This window comes from Pithys albifrons, chromosome 10 (assembly GCF_047495875.1).
Source record: "Pithys albifrons albifrons isolate INPA30051 chromosome 10, PitAlb_v1, whole genome shotgun sequence".
Classification (NCBI taxonomy): Eukaryota; Metazoa; Chordata; class Aves; order Passeriformes; family Thamnophilidae; genus Pithys; species Pithys albifrons.
Genome location: NC_092467.1, coordinates 22,976,854 through 23,002,154, shown reverse-complemented (window position 1 = coordinate 23,002,154; position 25,301 = coordinate 22,976,854). Strand labels below are relative to the sequence as shown.

Genomic DNA, 25,301 nt, shown 5'->3' with positions numbered 1-25,301 from the left:
CACAGCATAAAATCAGCTACAATACTGGGCTTCAAAAGACAAAGCAGTGCATCTGGAACACTGCTTTCAGCTCCCCTAGTTATCCCTTTTTGTGAGTGGGACGGAGCCTGGAGAACTGGTGGAAGGGCTAGTGGCTGGGTGCTAGAGACATGACAAGCCAGCTGGCCAGCAAGTTCCCTTCTGCCAGTTGACTGCTGAGCTCCTATACACCTTAGCCCAATCCAAGTATCTTTGACCATATCCACCTGATGCACAAGCTCTGACTGATTCACCATTTGTCATAGAGCAGATTCATGTGCCATGCAGGGAGTATTTCTAAAGGACTTAAGGATTTAACAGAGGCCAAGCAAGCGCATGACTTTACTACAAGCTATCTGCTCTATGATAACCACATATATGCTTACACCATGATAAATGGGAGTTCATGGACTACTCTCTCACTGAGAAGTAAACTCCCTTCAGTTACTTCTGGGAGGCACATGCCTGGGCTTTTACCAAGCAGTGGCTGGTTTGCATTTATCTGCTCCCTTGTACTGGCTTGTCCAAGCATCTGGTCCCCAGCAGCTCATGGACTGATCGTACTGCGGTGGTAACGGATGGAACAGTCCAGCCCACAAAGCAGATGTGCTGTCTCCCAAACCCAAAGCTCTACAATGACAAATTGTCTCTACATTTAACTGATTGCAGCTGCAGTGGCCCTTTACCTGTCCCTCTATATGTTTTAGAAGATGCCATCAGAGTGCAAAAAAAAAAAAAGGAGAAGCACATAACTGGAAAGGACTGAGTGGCAGACTGCTCTGCTCCTGCCATCCCTCAGCTCTCTCCTGCTCCACAAAGACCCAACAGGCCTTCACAGAGTCACAGTCCGGTAAGAACATCCCAGGAGACAAAGTTTGCTGACACCAGGGCAACTCATGAAAGAAAGGGTCATGACCAGCCAAGGGAGCTGAAAACTGTGTAATGAGCAAAGCATCCCCAGTGGCATGTCCAGAAAGGCTGCCTGCCCAGAGGCAAAACCACCTAACAGCTAAGAGAAGCCCTGGGCCAGAATGTGCTAACACTCCAGCATCAGAGGTTAATCCCTGAGTGCATGAGGGCTGTCAGCACTCTGCAGAGGTGCTAATCCATGGCTGGGTGCCTGACACAGCCTGGTAACACCTCCTGCACATGGCTCCTCCACCCTGTTTGGTGCTGAGGCTGGGTGAAGTCCAGAGAAGGATGCTTTATCTCTTTACAGAGTCAGCTGTTTCCAGAAGATGAACAAATCAAATGGTTACGGTTATGGGCAGTAGAGCTTATTCTCATAAGAAGTTAAATCATAAACACATCTTTGGATGCACAGTACCAGAACAGAGAGAGAAACAAAAACCATAGTCCACACTGGAGCCCTCAAAGTCCTCATAACTTGTGCAATGTTCTCCTGGCCACCTCTCCTGGCTCAGGGATCCCAGAGTGGCCATAAAGCCAGTGCTGCAATGGCTCTGAGCACTACTGACTGGACAGGACTATCTGGCACACAGCAAAAGATGCCATGGCAATGACCATCCCTAGTGATGTAACCAGCTGTGATGCCCCTGAACTGATGTTCCATAAACTGTCTGCAGTGTAACAAATGATATTGCATACCTGAACTACTAACTGAAATACCAGTGAAGCCTGGTTTCAAGCCCAAAGACCTGTATACACAGAACTTCCACCTAAACAAAAATCACATACATACACCTTTGGCTAATGAGAAGGTCAACCCTGCACCCACACCTTAACAGGATTCTTTAATTAGAGAGGATCTTTACTACATCATTCCTTTTGTGCTAAACCATCTTTAGGTACTAACAATTATTTTTATATTGCTAGGACCCTAAAGGTTTTTCTTTATCAGCTTAATCTAAGAAAAGAGAAGTTCACAGGCAGTAGAGTACACTCCCTCTCTTAAGACTTCAGTAAATGGACTGAGAAAACCCCTCAAAAACTTTTCCAATCCCAGAAAGAAGTCACTGTTCATTATGGATGACCAGTTTCGCTTCTTGCTCATACTTTTGGCTACTAGTGTCACAAGTGCAATTAAAATGCACATCTGAGTTGCACGCCACTATGATCCTCCAGAACCATCTGGCCCAAATTATATTATCATAGCAGAGGATGTTACTACATTCACCCTTTATTGAATCCTGGGAAAAATGCTTTGAGATCAGCCCCAAACTATTTTACTAGCTCTCCTCAACCTTGCTGAAAAAGCCCCCAAATTACAAAGTTAATTGGCAGCACATTGTTACCATATGTGGTGTGCAAGAGAAGCACTGAAGTTTATTTAGGCATCAGAACCAAAGAAGAGTGGAATATTACTGCTCTTTATGAGGGTTTGGGTTGCCCTTGATTACCAAGGCATCCCCAGCCTTGATCCTCCTGTGTATAGCCTGCCCAACACACCATAGCATGCTGCAGCACAGGGGCACCAATCTGCCTCCAACCTGATTTCCCAGGAGAAACTGAGGACACACACTGTTCTCTGTGCCTTTGCTTACTATATCTCAGCATTTTCCTTTCTGTGTTCCATTTCCTTTCCACACTTCTTTCTTCACTAAAGTTTTCCAGGCTGTCTCATCTCTAAAGCACAACACTGAGCCCACCAGCTTTGCTCTGCAGCTGCTGGGTCACACTGCCTTGTGGAGCAACTCTCCTTGCTCTAGCGGCCCCACTCCTCTTGCTGGATCACTTGCAAATCTTTAATGAGAGGTGGATTCTTGGTCTACAAGCTCTGATTTCCACTCTTCCTGTTTAAACTCTGAGTGAAAAAAAGGTCTGTAGCCAATTGGTATCACCAGGATCTTATTCAGATTCTTCCCTCTTTACACTGGCAACAGTAGTTCCTCTTGGAGCCTTTGCACTTACAAAGCTGTAAGCTTTGCACTGATGCAGCATCATTCACTAAAGTGTGATGTCCCTGCAGCTCCATGGCAGCAGTCCATAGCTGTTGTCTGCAGCAAAATTTGTACTCACAGGCTAGAAACACTCTGTTTTTAAAGCCTGACGGAACCCCCTATATTAGTGTTCGTGCACAGACCGCCCAGCATATATTGACATCCCAGCCCCACACATGCACCTGCAGAGCTCCTATTGCCCCATATGAAGAAATAAACTACAATTCACATAGTCTGGTAGGGGTCATGGGCAAAGACTGCTTGCCCTAAAGCTCCATAAACTATTTTCAAATGTTCAAATGGACATTTGTGAAGTGAAACATCAGGTTTCAATTAAGATGTCTTCATTTCCCAATCAAATGTGTGTTAAACAACCTATCAAAACCTCATAAACTTCAGTTCATAGCATTTTCATTTCCGGATTCTCTTCTCTCAGTTTAAGTAATAACTTGTGTATTAAAATAATGTGTTTAAAAATAAAAAGAAATCTGGAGAAAAACAAAGGCGAAAATCTGATGATTTTTTTCCTTTACTGGGGTAGGAGTCCTGATTTTCTGGAAGACAACTCAAGACCACATCTTTCTAAGGGTAAATTCTGGAGAATGCAGAGAGGTAAAGTAAGTTACTTCCTTGTTGATGGGAATATTCACTGCACAGAACAAAAATCCAGTGCTCCCAGAATCCTGTGACAGCCTCTGTATGTACACACATGTACACAGCCGTGCATTTTACAAAAGGCCCATGCCATGTGGCTGAAACTGTTCACACATCTTGCACATCACATTTTAAGAAGGAAATGTCTTATCTCCAGGCATCCACCCGTATGACTTGCACAAAGCAAATGTCTCTAATATTTCTGAAGTCTTCATGATATAATTAGAGCATGGAAAATGAGTCACTACTCTGTCTAGTTCAAATCCATGCTGCGACATGGCAAATCTCCTGCACTGATAGCAATGGAAGGGGCAGAGCAAGCAGACCTTGTCCAGCAAAAGTGGTTCCCTCTGGGTTTGTCAGCTAATGTGCCCAAAAATGTCACGTGTGGTCTCTGTCAACAACTATATCACATGTGTACATGAGCAATTTACCCACCCAAGTAATACTTACTGTAATGGTTGATACATTACGTAGAGCAAATATAAATAGATTCTGAGGAAGCACTGCAATGTGAGATAATCCAGAAAACTCAAGTCACCACCTACTCTACACGAACACTCCAAAAAGTTGCACTGGCGGTGAGAGATATGTGAATGACCAGTAAGGTATTTTGTTAATAAATATGACCTAAACCTGTAGTTTGAATTTTCTTTTGTGAGCTTTTACATCTAAAACTTGTTGCTCTAAGACCAGAATTTCTTACCAAACAAACTTTACCCTCCTCTACTGTAAGCCTGGGATGCGACTTCACAGTGCTGAAATGCTGATCTCCTCCCAAATGCTCAGATCAGGAAGGATCTTGCCTTGGTCTGAAGGAGACTGAGTGCTGCCACCATAACAGAGCCAAAGTCCCTTCCTTCTGATGTCCAACAACAGAAACTCAAAGGAAAAATAAGAACAGCCTACTCTGCTGCTTGGTCTCTCATCCTTCTCTGTGGTTTTGCTTGCTTTGCTTTATACCTACCCCTCTGCCCATCAGGCCATTGTTGAAAGGCAGTCCAATGAAGCTGAAGGCTGCCTCCTGGATGAAGTAGGGATTCAGGATACGTATCTCATGAGGTTCTCTTGGGACACGGGTTGCCACTGACTTCCAAAAGCCATCAGAGGCACTCTGTTACAAACAAACAAAAAGAATAAAAAGAAAAAAGAAAGATAAAACAACACAGTTAAATACAAAATACAACAGATTTCTATTATTTTATACAAAAAATATGAAAATTCACTAATGGTAGCAGTTCCCACTGTTCCTGCTCACTGACACCTGGCACTAGTATAACGTTGTAGGGAACCTGTGCATCCTGGAGAGGTGACAGCAGCACGCACTGATGCAGTTGAGCTAGCCTGGATAGCAACTGTGAAGAAGACAGACAGGCTTGGACTTCAGCAGGAATGACCCTGTCCCTGGTGTCATCTTTTGAGTCTTGTTGGCACTTCAGCCACATAGTATACCATTCAGATGGCATAGCATGGAGTACCCTCAAAATAACTAGAGGCTCCGTGGTGACAGGACTTAGACAGAAATTGCATTTCAATGTTTCACTACTCTTTGGGTTAATACAGAGCAGGGCACAGGGGGGATGGCAGGAATTTTAATCTGCTAACTGGCAGCTTTGGCAGGGTAATCTGATTGAGTGTCTCCTTCTCACACCATTGAGCCATCTTCCCTGAGAACTTCATGACCAGCAGAAGAGACAGACACTACACTTTACATAAAACCCACATGTTCTGGAATTCATTATTTACACCAGTTCTGGGTTGCTTGCATCTTAACAGAGACTTTACAGCTGCTTTCAGGGCACTGCTGAAAATTGATGATCCTCTGCAAAATTCTCAGGAGCCTCCCCTGCTCAGTTCTAATCATCCCAGTAATTATCAACAGGAATGCTGCCACAGTCAATGCCTGCTGCATTTCACATGCTCCTTGTACTCGGAGCCTTGTGTTCGGCTCCTGTGAACTCTCACACCACGTGATGCTAAACACCTTACTAAGAACAATCCCATGGATATCTTTAGCTGCTGAATTTCATATCCTGAAATTGAAACTTTGGCAGATGGCTCATGCTACAAAAGGCATTAACACAGCAAACTTGAGGAGGATGCACACCGTCATCCAAACCAACAGACTAAGAAAGTCAAATCCCACTGCTATCCTGTGCTCCCTCAAAACTGCCCAAACATAGTACACTTTTGATGACCAGGGCAAGCATCTTATGAGTTTAGGTTCACATTTCAAAAATGACAAAATGCTCTCAGAACCCTAAAAGGAAAAGATTCCTAATTAACAGTCACATTCTTTCATCATAGCTGAATTAGAAAGAATGCCCGGTGTCAAAGCAGTTTAACACTTTCCATTATAATAAGACATTTTCAGCCACTGACTGATCCCAACATTTAAAAAAACTTTATAAATGTTAATAAAGTCCAACATCCATTTGACCAAGGGATTTAAGGGATTTGGTATGTCAGCTGAGTTTTGCCTCCTTGTGAAAATTCATTAAAAAATGGATAAATATTAAACCTTTGGAATTTCCTACAGGCACATGTGAAGTAGAGGCTTTCCAGTCCCAGGGAACGAGGGGAAAAATTAAATAAAATCACAGGTTCCACTTGCATTAAGCACGCTCCAAGTCTCACAGAAATGAAGATGATAAAAGTCGTGAACAGCTACTCATTCAGTGAAACCATTTTATCATAGGCTTAAGCAGGCACACCCTGGAAAAATAGTGTGTGACCTTGAAACTAAAATACATTTATAAGTTCAATTACGATTTCACATGCAACTCTAAATATGGCATTGTCTAAATTTTGCAAACAATTCAAACCAAAGGTCTGCAAGCTATTTAAAGTGGACAAAAAATGCCTTTTGTGTGGATTCACACTCCATATGAGATTCCATGTAAGTTCTGGGATTTAAGTAGGTTTTGCTTGACTTTTACGTTACACACAAAACATTAAAGAGAAAAGAAAAAGAAGAAAAGTTATAAACATTTGAGACTTTTATTCCTTGCTGCTGCTGGAGCTGTTCAGAAAGAGATAACTACACAGATCACTGTTGCCCATTTTCCCAGTGCTATGTGAACCCTGATGACCACACCTGGGCTCTGTTCAAGTTAGTTCAATGCCAATGCAAAATAGATGTGGGTGGGTCCCTATCCCTAGTTGGAAATACAACCTGTCTGCTTTGGTCCTTTCTGTGTAGCTGTTTCTCTCCTTGTTCATCACCACTATTTCTGTAACCAGTTTCCTCAGCTATCACACTGCTCTGAAATTGCTCTGGCTTCTCCCTTCTGTCTCATTTCTGTTTGCTCTGTAATCTTCTGTGTAACTTTTCTGGGCAGTACCCCTGAGCTTGTTATTGAGGGCCACCTGCAGTAATCTTTCATTTTGGTGTGTTTTCCTGCTGTAGTTTCTAAAACAATTGTAGGGAGAAACGTGGAGTATCAGCAGATAGCTCTCACACTTCTATTTATGCAGCAGGCAAAAAGCCCTGTATAGGGCTAAAGAACCAAAAACTGTTTTCTGGCTTGTAGTTACTAAAATTCTCAGCCTTGTGGTTTGCCTCTCCAAGCCCTGCAGCTTTGTGCTACATCTCAAGCACTGTGGTTTCATTCTACAGCTTGTCAGTGGCGAGCTAAGAAACGCAGCAGCACCACACTGGAAGCCCCGGGAGGCTCCTCCCCTGATGCAACCCCTCGGCAGCCACGGCGTCGGGAGCGCAGCCCCTTCCAAGGCTTCGCGCTACCGCTGATGCTCGGCCGCCTGGTGTGGATGTTCAGCCTGATTGGACCCAGATGTTCAGCAAGGTTTCCAAGGCAATTACTTCCCGTTGGGGAACGTTGTCCCTTTTCAGGCTGGGAGGAGACTGGCAGCCACCCGAGAAGCATCAGGCACTGGGAGGGAAGGCACACTTTTCCTGCCAAATTCAGGATCTCAGACTTGCATTTGTAGGTTGGGGGCATCCTCTGTTCTCTGCTACAGTGACAAAACCTGTAGTGCTTAAAGGTGGGCTTCTAAGGAGGAAGTAACTTCCCTCCTGACTAGCAGTCAGAAAATGAGTCTGAAAACTGCTTAGGCAATGCTCCCACAGTGCCTCACCACCTCCTGGCATCGAGGTGGGAACCAGAATGTCCAGGCTGCAAATTGCGTTTCCCTGTATTAAGTTCCCACTGTTATTATTTGTTGGTATGTTGGTATTATTGTGCACCTGAAGCTTCAGCCACAGATCAGTATTCACAGAACCAAAGGGGCCCCAAAAAAGCCCATACTAAAAGCATAAAAACCCAAGCACTACAGAGAGAGGCAGACAGGAGAACATGACTGAAGAACAAGTCTATGAGGGCCACAGCACTTTTAAGCAGTCTTGGAGTATTTTCAAAATTGTCTAATTGTGAAGGAAATCACTATAGGCTTTAGAGAAGACTGCTTTAGTACCAAAAGTACCAAAGAATTTAGGTAGGCCAGGGCTTTTAAAGCTTGTACAGCTCTCATACAGGGAGAGAGGCAGAAAGAGACACCACCTCTAGAAACATCACTCCAGGATGTACTCCATGTACAGACATGACAGACCAAAGATGGCAGGTATAAGGAAGGGATTAAAAATGGCAGGGTTCACCAAATAGCTCCAAGGACAAGACAATCAAGCTGCAATGCTTTATTTTGTCTACTTGCAGAATGCTCTAGGGTAATAGGCACAACCAGTTGCAAACCACTTTTTGCCTCCATTCAGTTTTCCATCTCCTCAGATTTACCAAGGCAAATCACAACATATGCTAAAATAAAATATGGAAACTCAGAGCCTTAGCCAAGAAGAACACTTCACTGGAAGACACAAACCGCTAGAACCAGGCTGAGTTTCCCAGAATAACAACATTTATAATGTAATGAACAAAATGAGGACTAATGCCACTGCATTCTGATGACAAAGATGCTGCCTCTTCTGTACCTCTGTGGTACTACTGAATTTAGGATTACAAGCAGCATTGCCCTCAAAGAATTCTAACTCTGATGGGAAGGGAACAGGGAGATTACAAAGCTCAGCTATGTTGTAACATAAAGCTGAATAAAGTCTGGGTATGCAATATCAGCTGCAGAACAAAAAGATGACGATGCTGGAGAGGGAAATTGCAGTAAATGGAGATTACTGCTCTTTCAAACACTGGTAACACTAAAAGTGGAGAGGAAGAAGGATACGAGGAAAAGAAAAAGTCAAGGGATGATGTACCAGTCACAAGACCTAATTGTACCTGGGAGATCATAGTTCACCGGAACCTCTGCCCCCACCAAAGCCGGAATGTGGTTTATTCTCTACCCGTCATCCATAAGCATTCATTGTCAAACAAACAGGGTATAGCAGAACTGCTGCAATCCATTTGCAGAGGCTTTTGAAAGGTTTCTGCTCAGTCAGAACTGGATTAGATGTGAAAGGTGTGTTTCCACTAGAAAATAATCATCTTATCAGCCAATGCTGCATTTCTCAGCGGTCAAGTATACACAAAGGTCTGGAAAATGCTCTTCTACAAGTGATAATATAAATGAAGTTGCATCATTTGTGCCAATTATCAAAGCAACAAGGAATTTTTAGCAATTAGAACAGCAGTGCTGAGAGCCTGCAGTCTGAGTTGATGGTCAGTGGCCAGACCCACTAGCCCACACTTCAAATATATTTACCCAACTTCCTCAAAGTGACAAAGAGCCCCTCACCACCGTCTGCACTTGGCTCTGATGGCCAGCACTCATTCTGAATGATCCTATCTTCAGTTTCTAGAGTCCAGAAATACTCTAGAGACTAGACCACTGTGTTCTACTCTTATCTGCCCCACTGAAAAGCTCTTACTCTGCCTGAAGCAGGGACATTGCTCAAGCCTTTCCCTCATCTTCTCTTTGTTCTGCTGTCAAAAGAGATGCAGCTGTTGGAATATGGCAACAACATAGTCTTAATTTTTTGTAATTTTTGTTTCTTCTCCCCAAACATCCTCCCACTAACCAAGTCTAAAATCAAATGGCTGTAATTTCCCAGGCCGTTCCCTTGTCAGTATTCCCCATTTGACAATATCCTTGCAGCAACCAAAAGAATTCCTGACAGGGTTGCAAAGACCACAAGTTTAGTTTTTATTTATGTTTCTCAGTGTGAAACACAAATACACTTACACTTAGCAAGCAAAGAGCAGCTAAGTATGATGGAGACAAAAGCACCTCAATACATAGTACTACTAGAGCTTTTTTTCTTTATAAAGCAAAAATAATTTCTTCTTTGTAGACAGAATTGAGCTAATACTACTTCACTATACTGGCTAAAGATAAGTTTCTTTAGGCTTGATAACCAGGTTGAAAATCACAAGAAAAGGGAAACTTAATTCCAAGTAGCAGTTGCAAACTTTAAACTTTGTGCCAGACATGTTACCTACAGGTACCCTGGCTACACATGAAACTGGAGGCTGTCCCATCCACAGATACTGGCTCAGAAAGAAGCAACTTCAACAGTGACCAAAGCCAGCTGGGACATGAGGGTGACACTGGTGTGTCATACAAGTTTGCTATAACTCAGCAACGTGCTTATTCCCATGGCTGTCAGGAGGAAGTTTCTGCCCAGTTTAACTGCAAACATATATTATGAATAAGCAGATAAGCATATTCAAATAGGCCTACTGAATTTCCAACTTCATTTGACCTATTTAGCTGACTGCTACACTAATCTAAATACAGACACATGTCAGCCTCCTGTGTGGCTGGTCCAATACCAACTGCTGTCTTCTGATTCACAGCATTAGGCAGCACAAGGCCAAGACAAGCTCTAAGGAGTCAGAAGAGTAAAGCTATTTTTATGCTATGTTGTAAATGAAAAGGAATTCCTTTTCTAAAAATATATTTCCATGGTTTTGTCCATGTAACTGAGAGCAAAATGTTGTTCAGAGTTGTAAGATAATAAAACACCAAAAAAGAGATTGTCCTGTGAAGAAAATGGAACTTGGAATGTGTCAGATGAGCTGCAGAAAAACACTGAAGATTATTCTGATGAATGCTGTTTCACAAGTTAAAGCATAAATGATAGCTCACAGACGGTGTGTCAGAAGATGTGTCTGTACTATGTGCAAACAGGGTGATGGATAGACTGTACTACAGACTCCTTTGTTCTAAATATAAGCTAGATTTTGAGCCAAAATTTGAAGAAGTAATCCTGTTCTGAAATGTCTCAGGAAAGACGGAAGTTTTTAGTAAAAGGAATGGATTCAGATAATTTGTGTTTGCATTCTGGTTTTTTGTCTGTGAATAATAATCCTTCAATGAAAAAATATCTAAAGTAGGAAGGTTTCAGAAAAATCCCAAAGAACAGGCCCTAGATAACCATCATTTACAGGGTATTTTATTCCCATGAGGGACCAGTCACTTTATTTTGCTATTATTTTTATGACAGTTTATGAAATGTCATACTCATTGTAACATCTATTAAAATACCAAGGCTAAAAGGCCAAATCCACGTGTTGGTAAGTGCTGAAGTAAGACTGTCTCTCAACCTCGTCTCAGGATTGCTGTTGTGAACACTGATTTTCTAATCTTCCCACAAGATTTTTCTTATATCACCATATATCTAAGTATTTTACAAATCATACTTTCATATTTAAAGCATCTCTGCAATATCTGCCATGGCAAAGATGAAGCCCACAGTTTCCACTACCTCCCAATGTTCTACTTCAGACACCTTAAGCTGAATTTTCAGAACATTTGTTCAGCTCATGGTACAACTGCACTGGCTTTGCTGCTGACATCCAGCAGCAGCATATCGTGCATATCCACCCCATGAAACTTAAACGTGTTTGTGAAATTCTCATCTAACTTGCCCAGCATCACACTGGTCAGTGTTAATCCACCTCTTCAAGGTGGTTTAAACCCCCTACCTCAGACACTGGTTTCTCCTCTCCTTTCCTCTCCGCTATCCACACGTTCTACAACTTCTGCAACTACTCATAGAAAGCTGAATGTCCTGCATTACAGAAATTAGTCTAAATCTCAGTCTCCCCTCTCCACTAGATAGACAGCTAAGCAAGCCAGAATATAATTATACAATTAAGGATAACATCTGCACAAGAGAACTGAATTAACATTGAAAACGCAATGTTCCCTTTTTGCTTTTTTAAACTTTTGGCAGCTTGACTTTTATAACTGTAAAGCACTTTAAAAAGTCTTAAAGTACCACTGTTTAAGGCGTTCCCTGTTGGTTGTAAACCCTTCCTTTCTCTGCTGTCCCCAGCACCAATCACTCTTCAACCTCCAATACTCCTGCTCCTGTCAGGCACCAGACCAGGCTGCTGCTCTTTCACGTTGCCTGGTGGCTGGCAGAAGGAGAAGTGGTTCCTGAGAGAACAACAAATATTCCCTGCTCCCTGGTCTGTTGTCTTTGCTCCAATCTCCTTGTGGAGAAGTAACTGATGAGAAAATCCTATTTGGTTCTTACATCCCTGGAGATGGTGCACCACTAACTGTGTGGAGAGGTCACCTGACAGGCAGGACAGGGCAGGACTGACCGTGCCCAGCACATGCAGGACTGACAGCATCTAACAGCCCTCATGGAACATCAGACCAAACCACAGGATTTCACAGAACAGAAGGATCCACATCAGGCTGAAGAACTAGAGAATCTCAGCAAAACAGTGTGGGAGACTTCTTTTTTAAACAGGGATGCAACTGAGCATTTTCAGTAGCCTCATCCTGGGAGACAGCTGAGTCATTTCAGCTGAACTTTCCAGCTGTGCCAAACATGTGGCATGGAAAACATCAGCTCAAAGATGACGGTGTAATAAAATGATACAGCATTTTGCCCATTGCTTGTAACAAGAACCATAAGATGATCCCAACTATAAGCTCAGCTACCTGCTCTACTTAAAATACTATGTGCACAAACGAAAAAAAATTGAAAAAAAATTGAAAAGCTTGTTTTTGCAGGATTGGGTGACAAAGCACAAGGGCATCCCAGGGCATCTGAGGACACACATCAGCAAAGTCTTTTTTAGGGAGCTGAACTGGTTCATGAGTTTGAATACAAACAGCAACTCATTAAACAACACATATTTAGACTAAACTCTTGGCACATTACAAAAAAAAAAAGCTAAGGGATCACCACAGGAAGAATTATGGCCTAGAAACCCTCATCACTTTCTGAAGTTATCTTAAAGTGAGACTCTAGGGAAATTTTTACATTGTTTTTATAGTAAGATTTAACAGAAAATCTGTCTTCTCCTATTTTGGCATCTTTGCTGAAATGAGAAGCCAAATAATTTGTATGTTCACTTAGTGTTCATATAGAATATATACAAATTATTCAGCATCCTCTAAGAGGAGAAAGCAGAAAGGTCAAAATAACAAGAAACTGGGAAGATGCCAGGAAGCTCCTGCCCTACTTTATTTTCTAGACTTGCATTAATAATTGGTGTTTTACAGAAGAAGAGTTTTAAAAGATTAGAATTTAAATAAACTTAATCCAAACAGAACATTTACATTTAAAGAGGTTTTTTTCTCAAATAGTCAGTGTTGATTGTCTGGGCCAGGCTCAGTATTTTCTGTACTTGTCAGAGTGAGCAAAATTAATTTAATTGAAAATTGCCAGAACACAAGTGATGATCCAGCTAGGCAAAACTTCCAAGTAGATCTACCAAAAGCCTTGTGCACCCAACAGTTTGGCCATTTTTCTCCAATTTTGTCTCTCACTCAAAAAATAAACAAAAAATAAGACACCAACACTTTTACAAATCTGTCTTAACTATAAAGAGAAGAAACACCCTTAGACACATTCCATAAAATCTCAACAATGAGAATAGAAATACTACACACAAAAAGAGAGGTCTCTCCTAGATCCCTCTTGCTTACTGCCTTCACATGGCTTGGTCTATTTTCACTTCTGTTGTCAGAATAAGTGTTTGCATTAAATAACTGTGAGTTTTGAGGTAGGAGTGAAGCTGAATCTGAAGGGGAAGGAGGTGAGGGATTTGCACCTCATGCACATAGGAGCATCCTCCTGTCTCGCAGAAAGAAGCTACTGTTCTTGGGAAGAACCAGAAGCATCACATAAGCTGGAGCACAAGGGGAGAGATGAATTTAGGTAGATAAAAGCACATGGGGAGTTTAGTTACCTCAGCATTTGTTATAGCAGACTGAAGATATAGGTCAACCCACTGTCCTGGAGCTCTTGGTGCTTTGAGGCAGAGAAAATGTTACAAATTGCTCAGACAGCTCTAACTATGCAAGTAATCCATGGAGCCTGCCAAGGAACACATGTGTTTCAGGCATAAATCGTCCAATCTATTCCTTTCTGAATTAACATCTGTCATCATGACACCATTCAAAATGACTGAAGACTGGATCATATTAACAACCACACATCTTGGATAAATATTTACTCTTAAGACTTTCTCCCTCTCCCCAGTTTAAAGAAAAATGTAGATAGCAAAATTCCTGAAGCTGTGAAAACGGCGTATATTTTCAGCCACTGACAGAAAGCATGTGATTTTATTTACAAAATCAAATCAGTCTTTCCCCTCTCCTGTGAGTCTTCACACCACACACAGGTGAACTCACAGCATCCTGTGGTGTTGCAATGGTTTCCAAAGAGCTGTTCTGGGGAATTTTGTTCTGTTGGAGGTTGCTCACCTCAGAGACTCCACAAAGCCTTCTCCCTCCGGATGCAGAAACAGACCTGGCTAATTGTGCCCCAAGAAGAGAAAATTTTGCTGTGACCTTTGCAGACAATGGGAGAAAGCAAATAACTTACTTTCATGACAAGCTGTCAGATGTATTACTGGCTTGCTATCCGGTTCCTCACAGTCAACAAACGGGTCATAGAGAGTGAGAATGGAGGGTCCCAGAGTCACAGAACAGGATGGCAGGAAGGCAACACAAGAGTACAGTCCTGTCCTGAGTACTCCCAAGAGACAGAATTTTCCCAGATACTGGATTAAGTCTGTATTTCAGAAAAAGATGTCAGCAATCAGCACTCACTTCTGCAAGTATGTCATTTGAGAATTATAAGGACAGATTTCTAGGAAATTGCATCTGTCCTGGCTGATTTTATCTAGCTTGAGCTTTTAGCCACCACATTCTGCTATTTCCTAGCAGCACTGCTTGAGAGGCCAAGAGAGATCCTGATAACATCCTCCTGGACGTCCTGCATAGCAGGGAGCAGTGCTCCTCCATCAGCAATTTCTCCTTCCAGTCCTTTACTCTCACACTGAGTGGAATTTAACCAAGATATCCAGCCTTGATTTTAAGACTTCAAGAGCAAATTCATCAAGCCTGTAGGGCAGATGTAGCAAAAATAATTATACTGATATAAATGTGCTGCCTTTTTTGGTCATTTGCCTAGCTTCAGATACACTTCTTCCTACAAAATTAAAAAGTCTTGTGAGAAAAAATGTTCCCTCTAGGTAGAGAGAGAGACTACAAGTAAATCCCCCCAAAATCTCATGCATAAGCTAAATAAATTGAACTTCGTAACTAAATAAATTGAACTCAAATCTCTCAGACTAAGGGAGGCCTTGCAGACTTCAAATGATTCTGGTAGTTCTTTACTGAAGTGTTAACAGAACAACTTTATTCTACTAACAGTTGCATGATAAGTTGATAACCTCTGGGTGACGTCTCAGTTTCACTGTTGACGATGTCCTCGGACTTTTTCCATGTGCTGGATTCACAGTGTGGAGGAACATCTGCTGCTCATGTAAGCAGTGCAACACCCTCAGAAGGCACAGGCTGCACTGGTGGTAAAGCCATGTGTGTCTGGGTGGAAAAGACATACACGTGGCTGCCTGTGAGGCCAGGTGGAGGGGATGCCAAGCACGCACAGCACCTCCTTGTTCATATGGGCTGCCAGGTGCCCAATCACATACGTAGGGGCTACTGAACATGCCTGCCTTTGGCAGCATGCAACCAACAGACAGCAGTGAGGGATAAGAGAGGAAGCAGCACACTGGGCATTTAAGAGTTGGGGGAAATCTGAGAATACTGTGATGCAAAAGGGAGCAGAACATAAATCCACAGGCAATCAGGCAATTTTGTCAGCTCTGCTGCTTATGGAATTGTGCGTTTCATTAAGACCAGCATCAGACTTGGAATTAATTTCTTTACGTTGCCTCAGATATTCCAATCAATGCAGGTAACCTGACTTTACACGTATATGACCTTGAAATGCACCTACTGGGATTTGCATAATACTGATGTCTGAATATTGACAGTGCCTGCCAAAGAGGGTGAGTGCAACATGAGCACCCTTCTGATGCTTTTTCAAGACAGCTGCAGTAACACTTCAGTTGGCCCTCTCAAAATGAAAGATGCAGAAAAACTGCAACTCTTTAAATTACCCATTTTTTCTTGACTTTGGTTGAGAAGGAAGGAGTGATCAAATCCCAGGAAAGAACAGCACCTGTCAGTTGGATGGCAACAGACATCAGAAGAGATTAGATGAGGGCAATTTTAGGAAGAGATTGGTCTCGGGATAAAGCAGGATAGTGAGGCAATCCCAGAAAGGATGTCCTACTAGGGCAATGATACAGTCTTTTCAGGGGTTAAATTCTGTAAGGGTGTCATAATTTAAGAATGATGTAAAGGAAAAGAAACTAAGGAAGAATAAAAATCTGACTGGAGCTCTCTCACTTTCACAATACAGCTGAGCCAGAAATGAAGATGATGCTGTCTTGGCAGGTGTGGGATAAAGGTTCTTTAAGGACTACTGATGCCCAGCATGGGTAAATGCTTCTCCTCCTTTAATAGAGGTAAAGAGCAAGAATGACTGGCACTGGGTAATGGCAAGAAAAGCAAGGGACAAAAAAAACCCCAAAGGACAAAACTCATGCATGCTGTGGGAGTGACTGAAAGGGCAGGCATACCAACAACTTTTATTTTAATTTTTTAAAGAGAAACTGTCTAAAACTGGAGTAATCAATGATGTCATTCCTACAAATACAGATACGTTACAAGGTTTTGATACTTGTAATTTTTTCATCCAGAAAACAGTGTGTTTATGGCTACTTATTATTTTCTTCATCTGCCTCAAGAGCTTAGGTGAACGTGGTTATAGACTTGTGGATATTGATGACTATCCAACCCAGGTGGACAAGCTTTATTATCCAGCATGCATCCATCTGATAATATCCCATGCTATGAAGGCACACTGCAACAGCACTGGAGCAGACCATGACACCAGCTGATGCTTGACAGTAATTCTGTAGTTACAGACACCCTGTGCATGCCTGGGTGGGAACAGCTCTCAGCTATGTAGTGACCTGCCTAATCTTATTATGCTGTTGCATGCAGGTATGTACGAAGGGCAAGCTCCAGCCTGCACTTTCCATACCAACAACCTTCCTTGGGGAATCTGGCCAGGAAGTCTCCCCCCTGGCCCATGTTTCAAACAGGGTCATTTGCCTATTGAGGTTCCAAGTATGGTCCTCACCACAGTGCTACCTGAAAGCTTGTTAAAAATCACAGAATACAGAACTAAGGTTCTTTCCCCCTTTTGGTCAACAGGGATAAGATTTTATATGGCATACCTACATATTTTCCAGCCTCTCTTTAACCATGACTGGAAAAAAAAGGCTCAACTTCTCTCATAGTGTTTATACTTCTCCTTACAACTTCTGGAAATGGCTCTGATTTCCTGGCCAATCAGAGAGAAGGATTTGTTTTTTCACATGCAAGTCTTCCATGGTTCTCTTGGGCCATTCTCACTAATGCACTGCACTGGTGAAACAACTGCTGGCAACAGGAGCACAGCACCTCAGGCACTATGGACGAGCCTTCTACACAGCCACAGAGACCAAAACAGAAAAAAACAAAAATCAACAATGTCACCACAATCATCCTAGTAAGACAAACTACCTTCCAGCTACTGTCAAAGAAATATGGAATATTCTCTACAGAAATGCATCACACAAAGTTTCCCACCTCATCATCTCAGTCAGAGACTTGGTAGGAGCCAGAAGACTTTACCTCATGTTTTCATTTTATTGCAAAGCATTTTCTGTGCTTCAGCATTTAATAACAGTTCAGTTGCCTTGACTGAGGCACTGAACCATTCTGCTGATGTGGTAAGGTATACTCTCTGTGACTGGAAATGGCTTTTGCACCATGTGCTAGGACCACAGGACAACCACTACCAAAAAGGCTTTCTTGTCTTCCCCACTGCAAGCCTCATCATGTCCTTTAAGCAGGCTGGCTGCCTCACTGACCAGCCATACCTTCCTGTATCATACTTCTGAAGGGATTAGTTATAAATAGTTATTTAGGTGAAAACTCAAATTTGTGAAAGAAATGAGACAACCCTTAAGCTGACCTCCCGGTTCAAAAGCTTTTTTTCCCAGTTCAAAAGCTTTTCTCCATTATGATGGAGCAGCATGTCCAGCCCCTGCTCCTTTTCAGCTGAGTCCAAGGAGAGCAGGTGAACGTGAGGCAATGCCCACCCAAGCACACCTCGAAGCACATGAGCAGAAGCTGTTTCAGCACAGGATGAGGCACCACAAACCAAGCTTTGCATTCATAATACATTAAGACAACTAGTGGTGGATTTACAGCTCTGACAAACCAAAGTGCTGTCCCAAGAATCATCCCACATGTCTTTCTCACAGTCCTTTAAAACCTAAAAAGATCAACTGTATACAAGATACTTAAAAGAAGTATCCCTTCCTCCCCTTGGAGGAGGAAAGGGAAAGAAAATATTTGCAATCCAGAAACAAACTTTGGAGTGAATCTACCAATGCCAGTGGCCACTCCATTTGTCACCAATGGCAAGGGACAGCATTGGAAAAAGCAGGTTCTTCCTCCCTAGCCCAGACCCAGAGAAACCACCTGCTCAAGTGCTGGTCTCAGTTTCCAAACAAACTGAAAATACAGGCATGTGAAGGAAGTTTTACTTGGGGTTGGACAGCAACAACAAATTCACAGCCTGACTGTTTTCCTGAAGATGACAGGAGGAGCATGACGGCTCCCAGGTTTTTTTTTTTAAGGATGTCAACCAGCACACAGGTAAGGCTATTTCAAAATCTGAGGAATCCCCAGTGAACGACAGGGCTGTGATGTTCAGAGTCTGCCCTAGCAAACATGCAGCATGACAAGGCCATTAACTAATGGAAGAAGAGAAGCTCTAAACAAAAGCTCAGCAGACAGCACAGGCTCTGGCAGCAGTTTGGCCTTGGCTCTAGCACAGTAACACTCACTGATCACGCCAGGAAGACATTGTAACACACGTTTTAGCAGGACTAGAAGTAAGCTGTTAATAAAAAAAATGTACTTCCCAAATAAAATGTTAAATAAAACCTCCCCTACTGCCACATCCACCCAGGCAGCAGTCACATGCTGTGACAAAGGAGGAGGGGTTATGTTGTGTCCACCCACTGGAGGTCGACTGCTTTTTGGATGGTATCACTGCTGTGTGCAAGTTGTCAAAGACATGCCCCTGCACGGGACAGACAACTCAACTTGGCCATGCTCACAGGCAGGTGCTCACTTGCTCCTATGACTTTCACTATCAAAGAGAATTTTAAGGTGCCGCAGGCACTTACTGCACAAGTGACTCCTCCTGGCAAAGGCTGTAGAGATTCCCGCTGGAATCATCTGCAGGCTCATTATTACATGAGAAGGAAGCTTGTTAGCTGCCAATTTGTAGTGACACCTTTGCCCTCACTTGGCTGCTTTATTGCCATGTCCCAGATGTTCAGGGAAGTGAGGTCTAGCAAGCAAGAGAGCTCCCTCTGATTCACTACTGATAGGCAAGAAACCACCCTGTAATTGGCCTCAGCACCAGGCTGAGAGGGCTGGTTTGCATATCGGGAACTTGTAAATTCCTGTTTGCTTCAGGAAGCATCTACTCTCCACACATTAGGGAAACTTTCAGCTTTTGACCATTATTTTAAGAGCAATATATGACCCAACCTCCCACACCCTGTAATTCCACAGGTACTTCAGGTATTCAGGAAGAGCTTCTGTCGCTGAAAGACCCAGGATGATGCAGGAAGGTACATGCAGTGAGAAGCAGCAGGGTGAATCACAGTACATATAGGTGATGTCTGTTGGCAAAAAGAAGAGTCCAGGAGAAAGTGTAACTGTTCTGAGTGACTGTCCATGAGTAATCCCTCTCTGGGGATGCACTGGCAGCAGTCACTTCATCAGTGAAGGGGTGCCTGGAAGTGTCCGCAGTCTCTTCCAGCGACGATTCCAAGTCAGCACTGCCAGACCAGTCACCACAGACGCACAAACAACTCACATCTGTGACCCTTCTGCAATAACCATGAGTTCATGCAACTGCAGGCTGTGGGACTCCAATTCACTTCCTTTCCACTTGTACACTGACATATTAGGTCAGCATGGTGCAATACTCCCCTCTGCTAACCATGTCACCTTTCTCCATCCCATACTCCTTTGAGTTGCAATCAATGCAATTATTTTCTCCTTCAGTTTATTCTAATGTTTTTCAAACGGCTAAGATCAGATTATTGTTGTGTAGTCGCTCAGATTCACTTACCCTTCTCCTTCTTAAAGGCAGCTCTACACTCTGGTAATATTGTATGGCTGTAACTTCCTACAAAGCTTGCAATTTGGAGCATCAGCTCAGACAGAACTCTGTGATTGAGACCACCTTTGTTTCACTGCTGACTATGAATATTTAGCCAAGCCTGTCCTTTTTCTATATTAATGTTTTCTCTCAAGTTATTGGTTCCAGATATTTTTGTTTTACTGTGAAATAAAAAGCAGTTGAGCTTTTGCTTCTAATTTGGTCCATATTCCACTGCTCTGGTTTCTTGATATAGTGTCTCCCAGGGCATCACACAGATCTCTGGAAGGCCATTACCCCAGACTGTGTAACACATAAAATCCCCTGCTTCACCATTCTGTTGGTGCTTCTGCATCACACTGCTTCTTTTTCCTTATAACATCTCCTCTGAAAATCCTCGTCTCTACAAAGCACTTATCCCTTTCCCAGTATGCAAGTGCTGCCAAAAGACTAACGCAACACAGAGCAAATCCCTCTCAGGTGCAGTGAGAATAAGCTTATCTGACCACTGACTCAGCTAATTAGCCACTCATCTTTCATTTACTCTTTCTCAGATGAACTCTCTTTGATTTCACTTACTCAAGAGAGGACTCAGCAAGGATTGTAATACCTGGCCCAGAATCTCTGGTCATTCAGGTCCATGCAGCTCCAGGTGTGTGAAGGAATTCAGGAACTCTCATACCCACCTGTGACTCTGCCATGGACACATGCAGTCCTCATCAACAGTCACAGGAAACATCAGAGGGCAAAGATCAGCCTGGGTTTTTTTTTAGGAATGTGTCCACTTCCACAGCAGTTGTGTTCTTTAGCAGGACATTTCCATTTTCCTTTTCTCCATCCTGAGTCAGACTCCTGTCTGTAACCACTGATTTGCAGCAGGAATGAAGTCTTCCAGAGGGACATGTAGATAAGGAATAAGCAACAGTGGCATACAGAGCACTCAGGTCAAGCAAGTGCCTTAAGATGAATCCAGGAAAGGAAGAAAGTCCCTCTTCCCTGGAACATCAGCTGAGGAACAAACTCTCCACAGAGAGTACTGGGCAGGCATTTGTCATTCTGAATTTAAAACACACTAATAAAAATACTAACACTCACTGTCAGAAGATGCCTCTGTGCTGTTCCCATAGCACTGTTCATTCTCCATTGGGTCATTTCTAAGAGATAGCACTTTCTGCATTGGTTTCCTCTAGAAAAAGAAGCTGTGCACCCACCAGCTTGCAGCTAAAGCCTGTGACAGCAAGATCTCAGTCTCAAATAGAGAGAGATCAGACTAGAGAGCACAGGACAGATGTTTTTCAATCACCTGGGCTGTATCTTAAAGTATTCAATGAATTGGCTCAGCAGCCTCAAAAAACAGCAAAGATTACCTTTGGGAACTTGTGTAGAACAGGTAGGGTGTCAAAGGATTGAAAGATGGACAAAAGCAGTGCCTAGCCTTAAAAGGCAAAAAAAGGGAAGAGAGTTGATTTACCATTTCAATTCCCAGAATTTCAGGATTAAATATTTGTAAGCACCTGAAAAAAATAACAAAGACTGAGCAGAAATCCATGCAGATTTGACAAGAGCAAATTATTTTTTAAAAAATTCTTTATACAGAAGAAAAATCATTGAGGAGAAGCAAGACATGAACTGGCATTCAGTAAAGCTTCTGACAGATCCCTTTCATAAACATGCCAAACTGTTATTAATGATACTGTTGTGATACAAGTTCAGAAGTGGCCAAAAACTATGGAGGAGGAGTTCTCAGTGGGCTCACTGTAGAAATGGAAGGATGTTATTACTTTGGGATCTGCTTAGGAACAAGCTTTATTTAGTGTTTTCATCATCATCCTGGATGATGGAGTAAAAAGTATGTTTATTAAATTGCAGAGGACATGAATCTGGAAAGAATGGCAGGTATGCTGGGAAGCTCTGCCAAAGAACCTTGGCAAACTGGAGAAGTGTTCTGGAGGAAAGAATTGGTAGGGACAAGTGCACAGTGCTGCTCTCTGACAGGAGGAGCCAATGGCACAAGCACAGAGTGTGGAGCTGGGGAGGTGGCTGCTCTTCAATACCTCCTGAGCCCTGGAGTCTCAAGGAACTCGACACTCACCGACAGTTCCATACGATTGTGGAAAAGGCCATCCAAACAGCAAATGTATAAAAAAAGAGAACTGTGAGGCTAGTGAAGCAGCTGTTTGATCCTCTCTTTTTGCTGTAGTCTGTGTGTTTTTGGGCAGATGAATTAACTGCAGGCATTCAAAAGAGTAATAGGAATTAAGAGATCTGGAAAACATCACCTAAAAGAACTGAAAAAATCGGAGTGTTTATTCTGAAGAAATGAAGGATAAGGAGCCAATCACAAGAGCACTGAAGTAATGCAATGCAGGAAGCTCAAGCTCCTTTTGCTCTCTGGGCACTGAAGCACTCACAATAGAAATAACTGCAATCACTCTCCCACTCACTTAGCATGTTTTAGCACACAATTTCCTGCATCTTTCTAAGAGTAGAGGATATCACACTGGAATCTAGTGATGACCACTTGACTGCAAGCATCAGGTGGATATATGTGGTGAGCTGCCAACCTCCTCCCTCTGTCTCTAAACACATGATATAATATGCCAATCCCTGAATGCTAATCCATTTGTCTTGTTATTTGCTGAAAAGTCATTAAGCAACATTTGAAAACAAATACACAAAATTTGTAGAAAAAGAACCATACCCAAACAGAGGGCATTTATTCTGAATATCAGGACAACAGATAAAGACAAACCATCCACTGAATGAGAAGTCATTGATCACAACCTGATTCCATTTCGGATGGGTAAATTAGAGAGAACAACCCAGACTATTAACAGGTCCATGGTACTTCAGAAGGGCACTAATGCAACTGACAAGGGCAAAATATTTACATGGGAAAAGCAGTATATTCATCACTTCAGTGTTTTAAGTTAGACTTGATACTTTTGTTCTGGTCAACACTTTAACCAGACACAATTCATGAATCTCAGTAACTGAGCAAAATGTAATGGCTTGTATAATTCAGGAAGTCCCATTAAGTCTGCTTGTAGCCTTTTCAACAAGTGGTGCTGCTGTTGTCTCCTCCTCTCCTCCTGTGTCATTACACCTTTGTCCCTAAACTCCCACTTCTTCCCCTTGCCATTGCACTTCTCCTTCCTCTGCTCTTAAATCCTAACAGTCCATAAAATCCACGCAAAATCTGGTCCTTTTAAGTACTCTTTAAAATAAATAAAAATCAAATTCATTGTTCATAGTACACACTAACACAATCTTGAATAGAAAGCCTCATCTGTGATGCAAGGTCAGGTTACAGAGAGATGTCTCTGTAAAACATATTTAATAAAAGCTGAAGTCCATGGAGGTATAAGAAGTCTTCACTTAAATGCAGCAGGACAGACAGGGCAATTCTCCTCAGACCAAAATGTGGTAAATATGAGGGTGATATCATGCCTGCCCACCATTACTAATTAGGTGACTTTTACAGTGTCAGCTGACAGTGCTCTTACCACTTTCTCCTTGTAAACAATGTATTTCAGCCACTTGAAATCCTGCCACTTGAATCCTGCCAGAACAAACAGGGAATCCTTCTCATACTGCTCCATTTTCTGGATTGCACCTTCAGGATATGTGATCCGTAGTGTTGTCTTGCCACCTACATCTTTTTCAAAGCCCTTCACTGGAGCCGAGTTCAGCCTGCAGGACAACCAGAGAAGACACTGTCATGGATTCCCACTTACACTCGTGTGTTGATGACACAGCAATCACTGCTCGGCAAGAGTTCTCTGTAGCAGCTGTTAGAACAGCAAATGTTACCTCCTCCGCTTCTTCATCACAAACATTTATGAAGGTTTACACCAACTGTGACACAGTTTAATCATAAGCTATTTAAATGATATAATTGAATATAATACAAACCATTTCTGCATATCCACTCTGTGATTTAAATTGAATTGGAAGCTTTGGAAAAGGAAACTGAAAAATATTGTCCTTGTAAATTTAGAGTTACAAATTAAGCATTAATATTTGAACCTCCCACTGCTCCTGTGATGTGCTACTTGGATTCTGAAAGACTGTGTTGAAAGAGATGATGCAGCTCCACATCAGTTGAAAAGAGCTGAATCTGGTCTCATGCTTTCAACCTCAGCCCAGAGCTTACATTGCTCATCTTACCTGCAGTGAGGCTGTCTAGGGAAATAACTCTCAAAACCCCCCAAAGGCATAATCTCTTGAGTTTAATTCCCCAAAATGGTCCATCTGGAGGGTAAGCTGCCCTGCAATGGCAGCACAAAGGAGGAGGTTGGGCTGCACAGCTGGGGCAAGGCTCAGCACCACTGCAGTTCCATTGACTCCGAGGAGTTTCTGCTGTGGAAGTGCATCCCACTCTGAAAACACACAAGCAGACACAGCTTTGCTCTTGGGCACACTGATTTCTAATGGAGTGCCCTGTATTTAGCTGTGCTTTTGTTAAAACATTTCTCAGGACCAAAGTTTTTTCCCCTTGAAAAAACTGCTCTGGCAGAAACAGCAATGATGACTTCCATGACAGTATTCAAAACTTCTATTCAAAACTAGAAACCCAAAGCTGAGGGAACTTCAAGTAACTTGAAATACAAATCTTGCTGACATCAAACAGCAGCCTCTGACGGAACAGCATCGCCTGCTTGAATTATTGCAGCATTATTGACTTGGTGTAGTTCAATATACTGGAAAGTGCTTATGGACTGCAAATTTTAGTAGAAGAAAATCTCTGTGTAAAATCTGAAATTATATTCGAATTTTAGAGGAATAAAGTCCTATGTATTTGTAGTAAAAACACTTACTTTATCATTAGGAACAAAATATTGAAGGGAAAACAACTGAAGAATCAGCACCACCACAACTTATACAGCAGATGAAGTCTTTTTCCATGGTTTATAAATGCTTATTTGTGTCCTGCCTTTGAGGTAACTAGACCTGACTACCTGCAGTTACAGTGCTCCCAGCCAGCCTGATCCCCTGCTTTTCTTTGGTTGCTGACAGTGCGTTCACAGATCACTCACTTTTTCTGTGGGCATTATTTCAACTTTTAAGCTTTGTGTCTCTTTGGGGTAGATGACCTTACAAAAAGTAAAGATAACAGAGATAAATATTACAACGTACTGTGCAAAGAAAGCTAGTTATAGAAATTTTTATCTATTTTCTTGAAGTCGAGAAGAAGG

At 42.4% G+C, this 25,301-nt stretch overlaps 1 protein-coding gene across 7 annotated transcripts in view; it reads right to left on the bottom strand.

The window, feature by feature from the left end:
* The window catches only part of ST3GAL3 (ST3 beta-galactoside alpha-2,3-sialyltransferase 3), a 176,749-nt gene that overhangs the window by 22,432 nt on the left and 129,016 nt on the right, over positions 1-25,301 (bottom strand). For all 7 annotated transcript variants that reach the window (XM_071564552.1, XM_071564556.1, XM_071564550.1 and 4 more), the window contains 2 exons: positions 23,610-23,796; positions 4,540-4,686 (listed from right to left, as the gene is read on the bottom strand). In XM_071564552.1, coding sequence (XP_071420653.1) covers positions 4,540-4,686; positions 23,610-23,796 — 334 coding nt within the window. The remainder of the gene's footprint in view (positions 1-4,539; positions 4,687-23,609; positions 23,797-25,301) is intronic.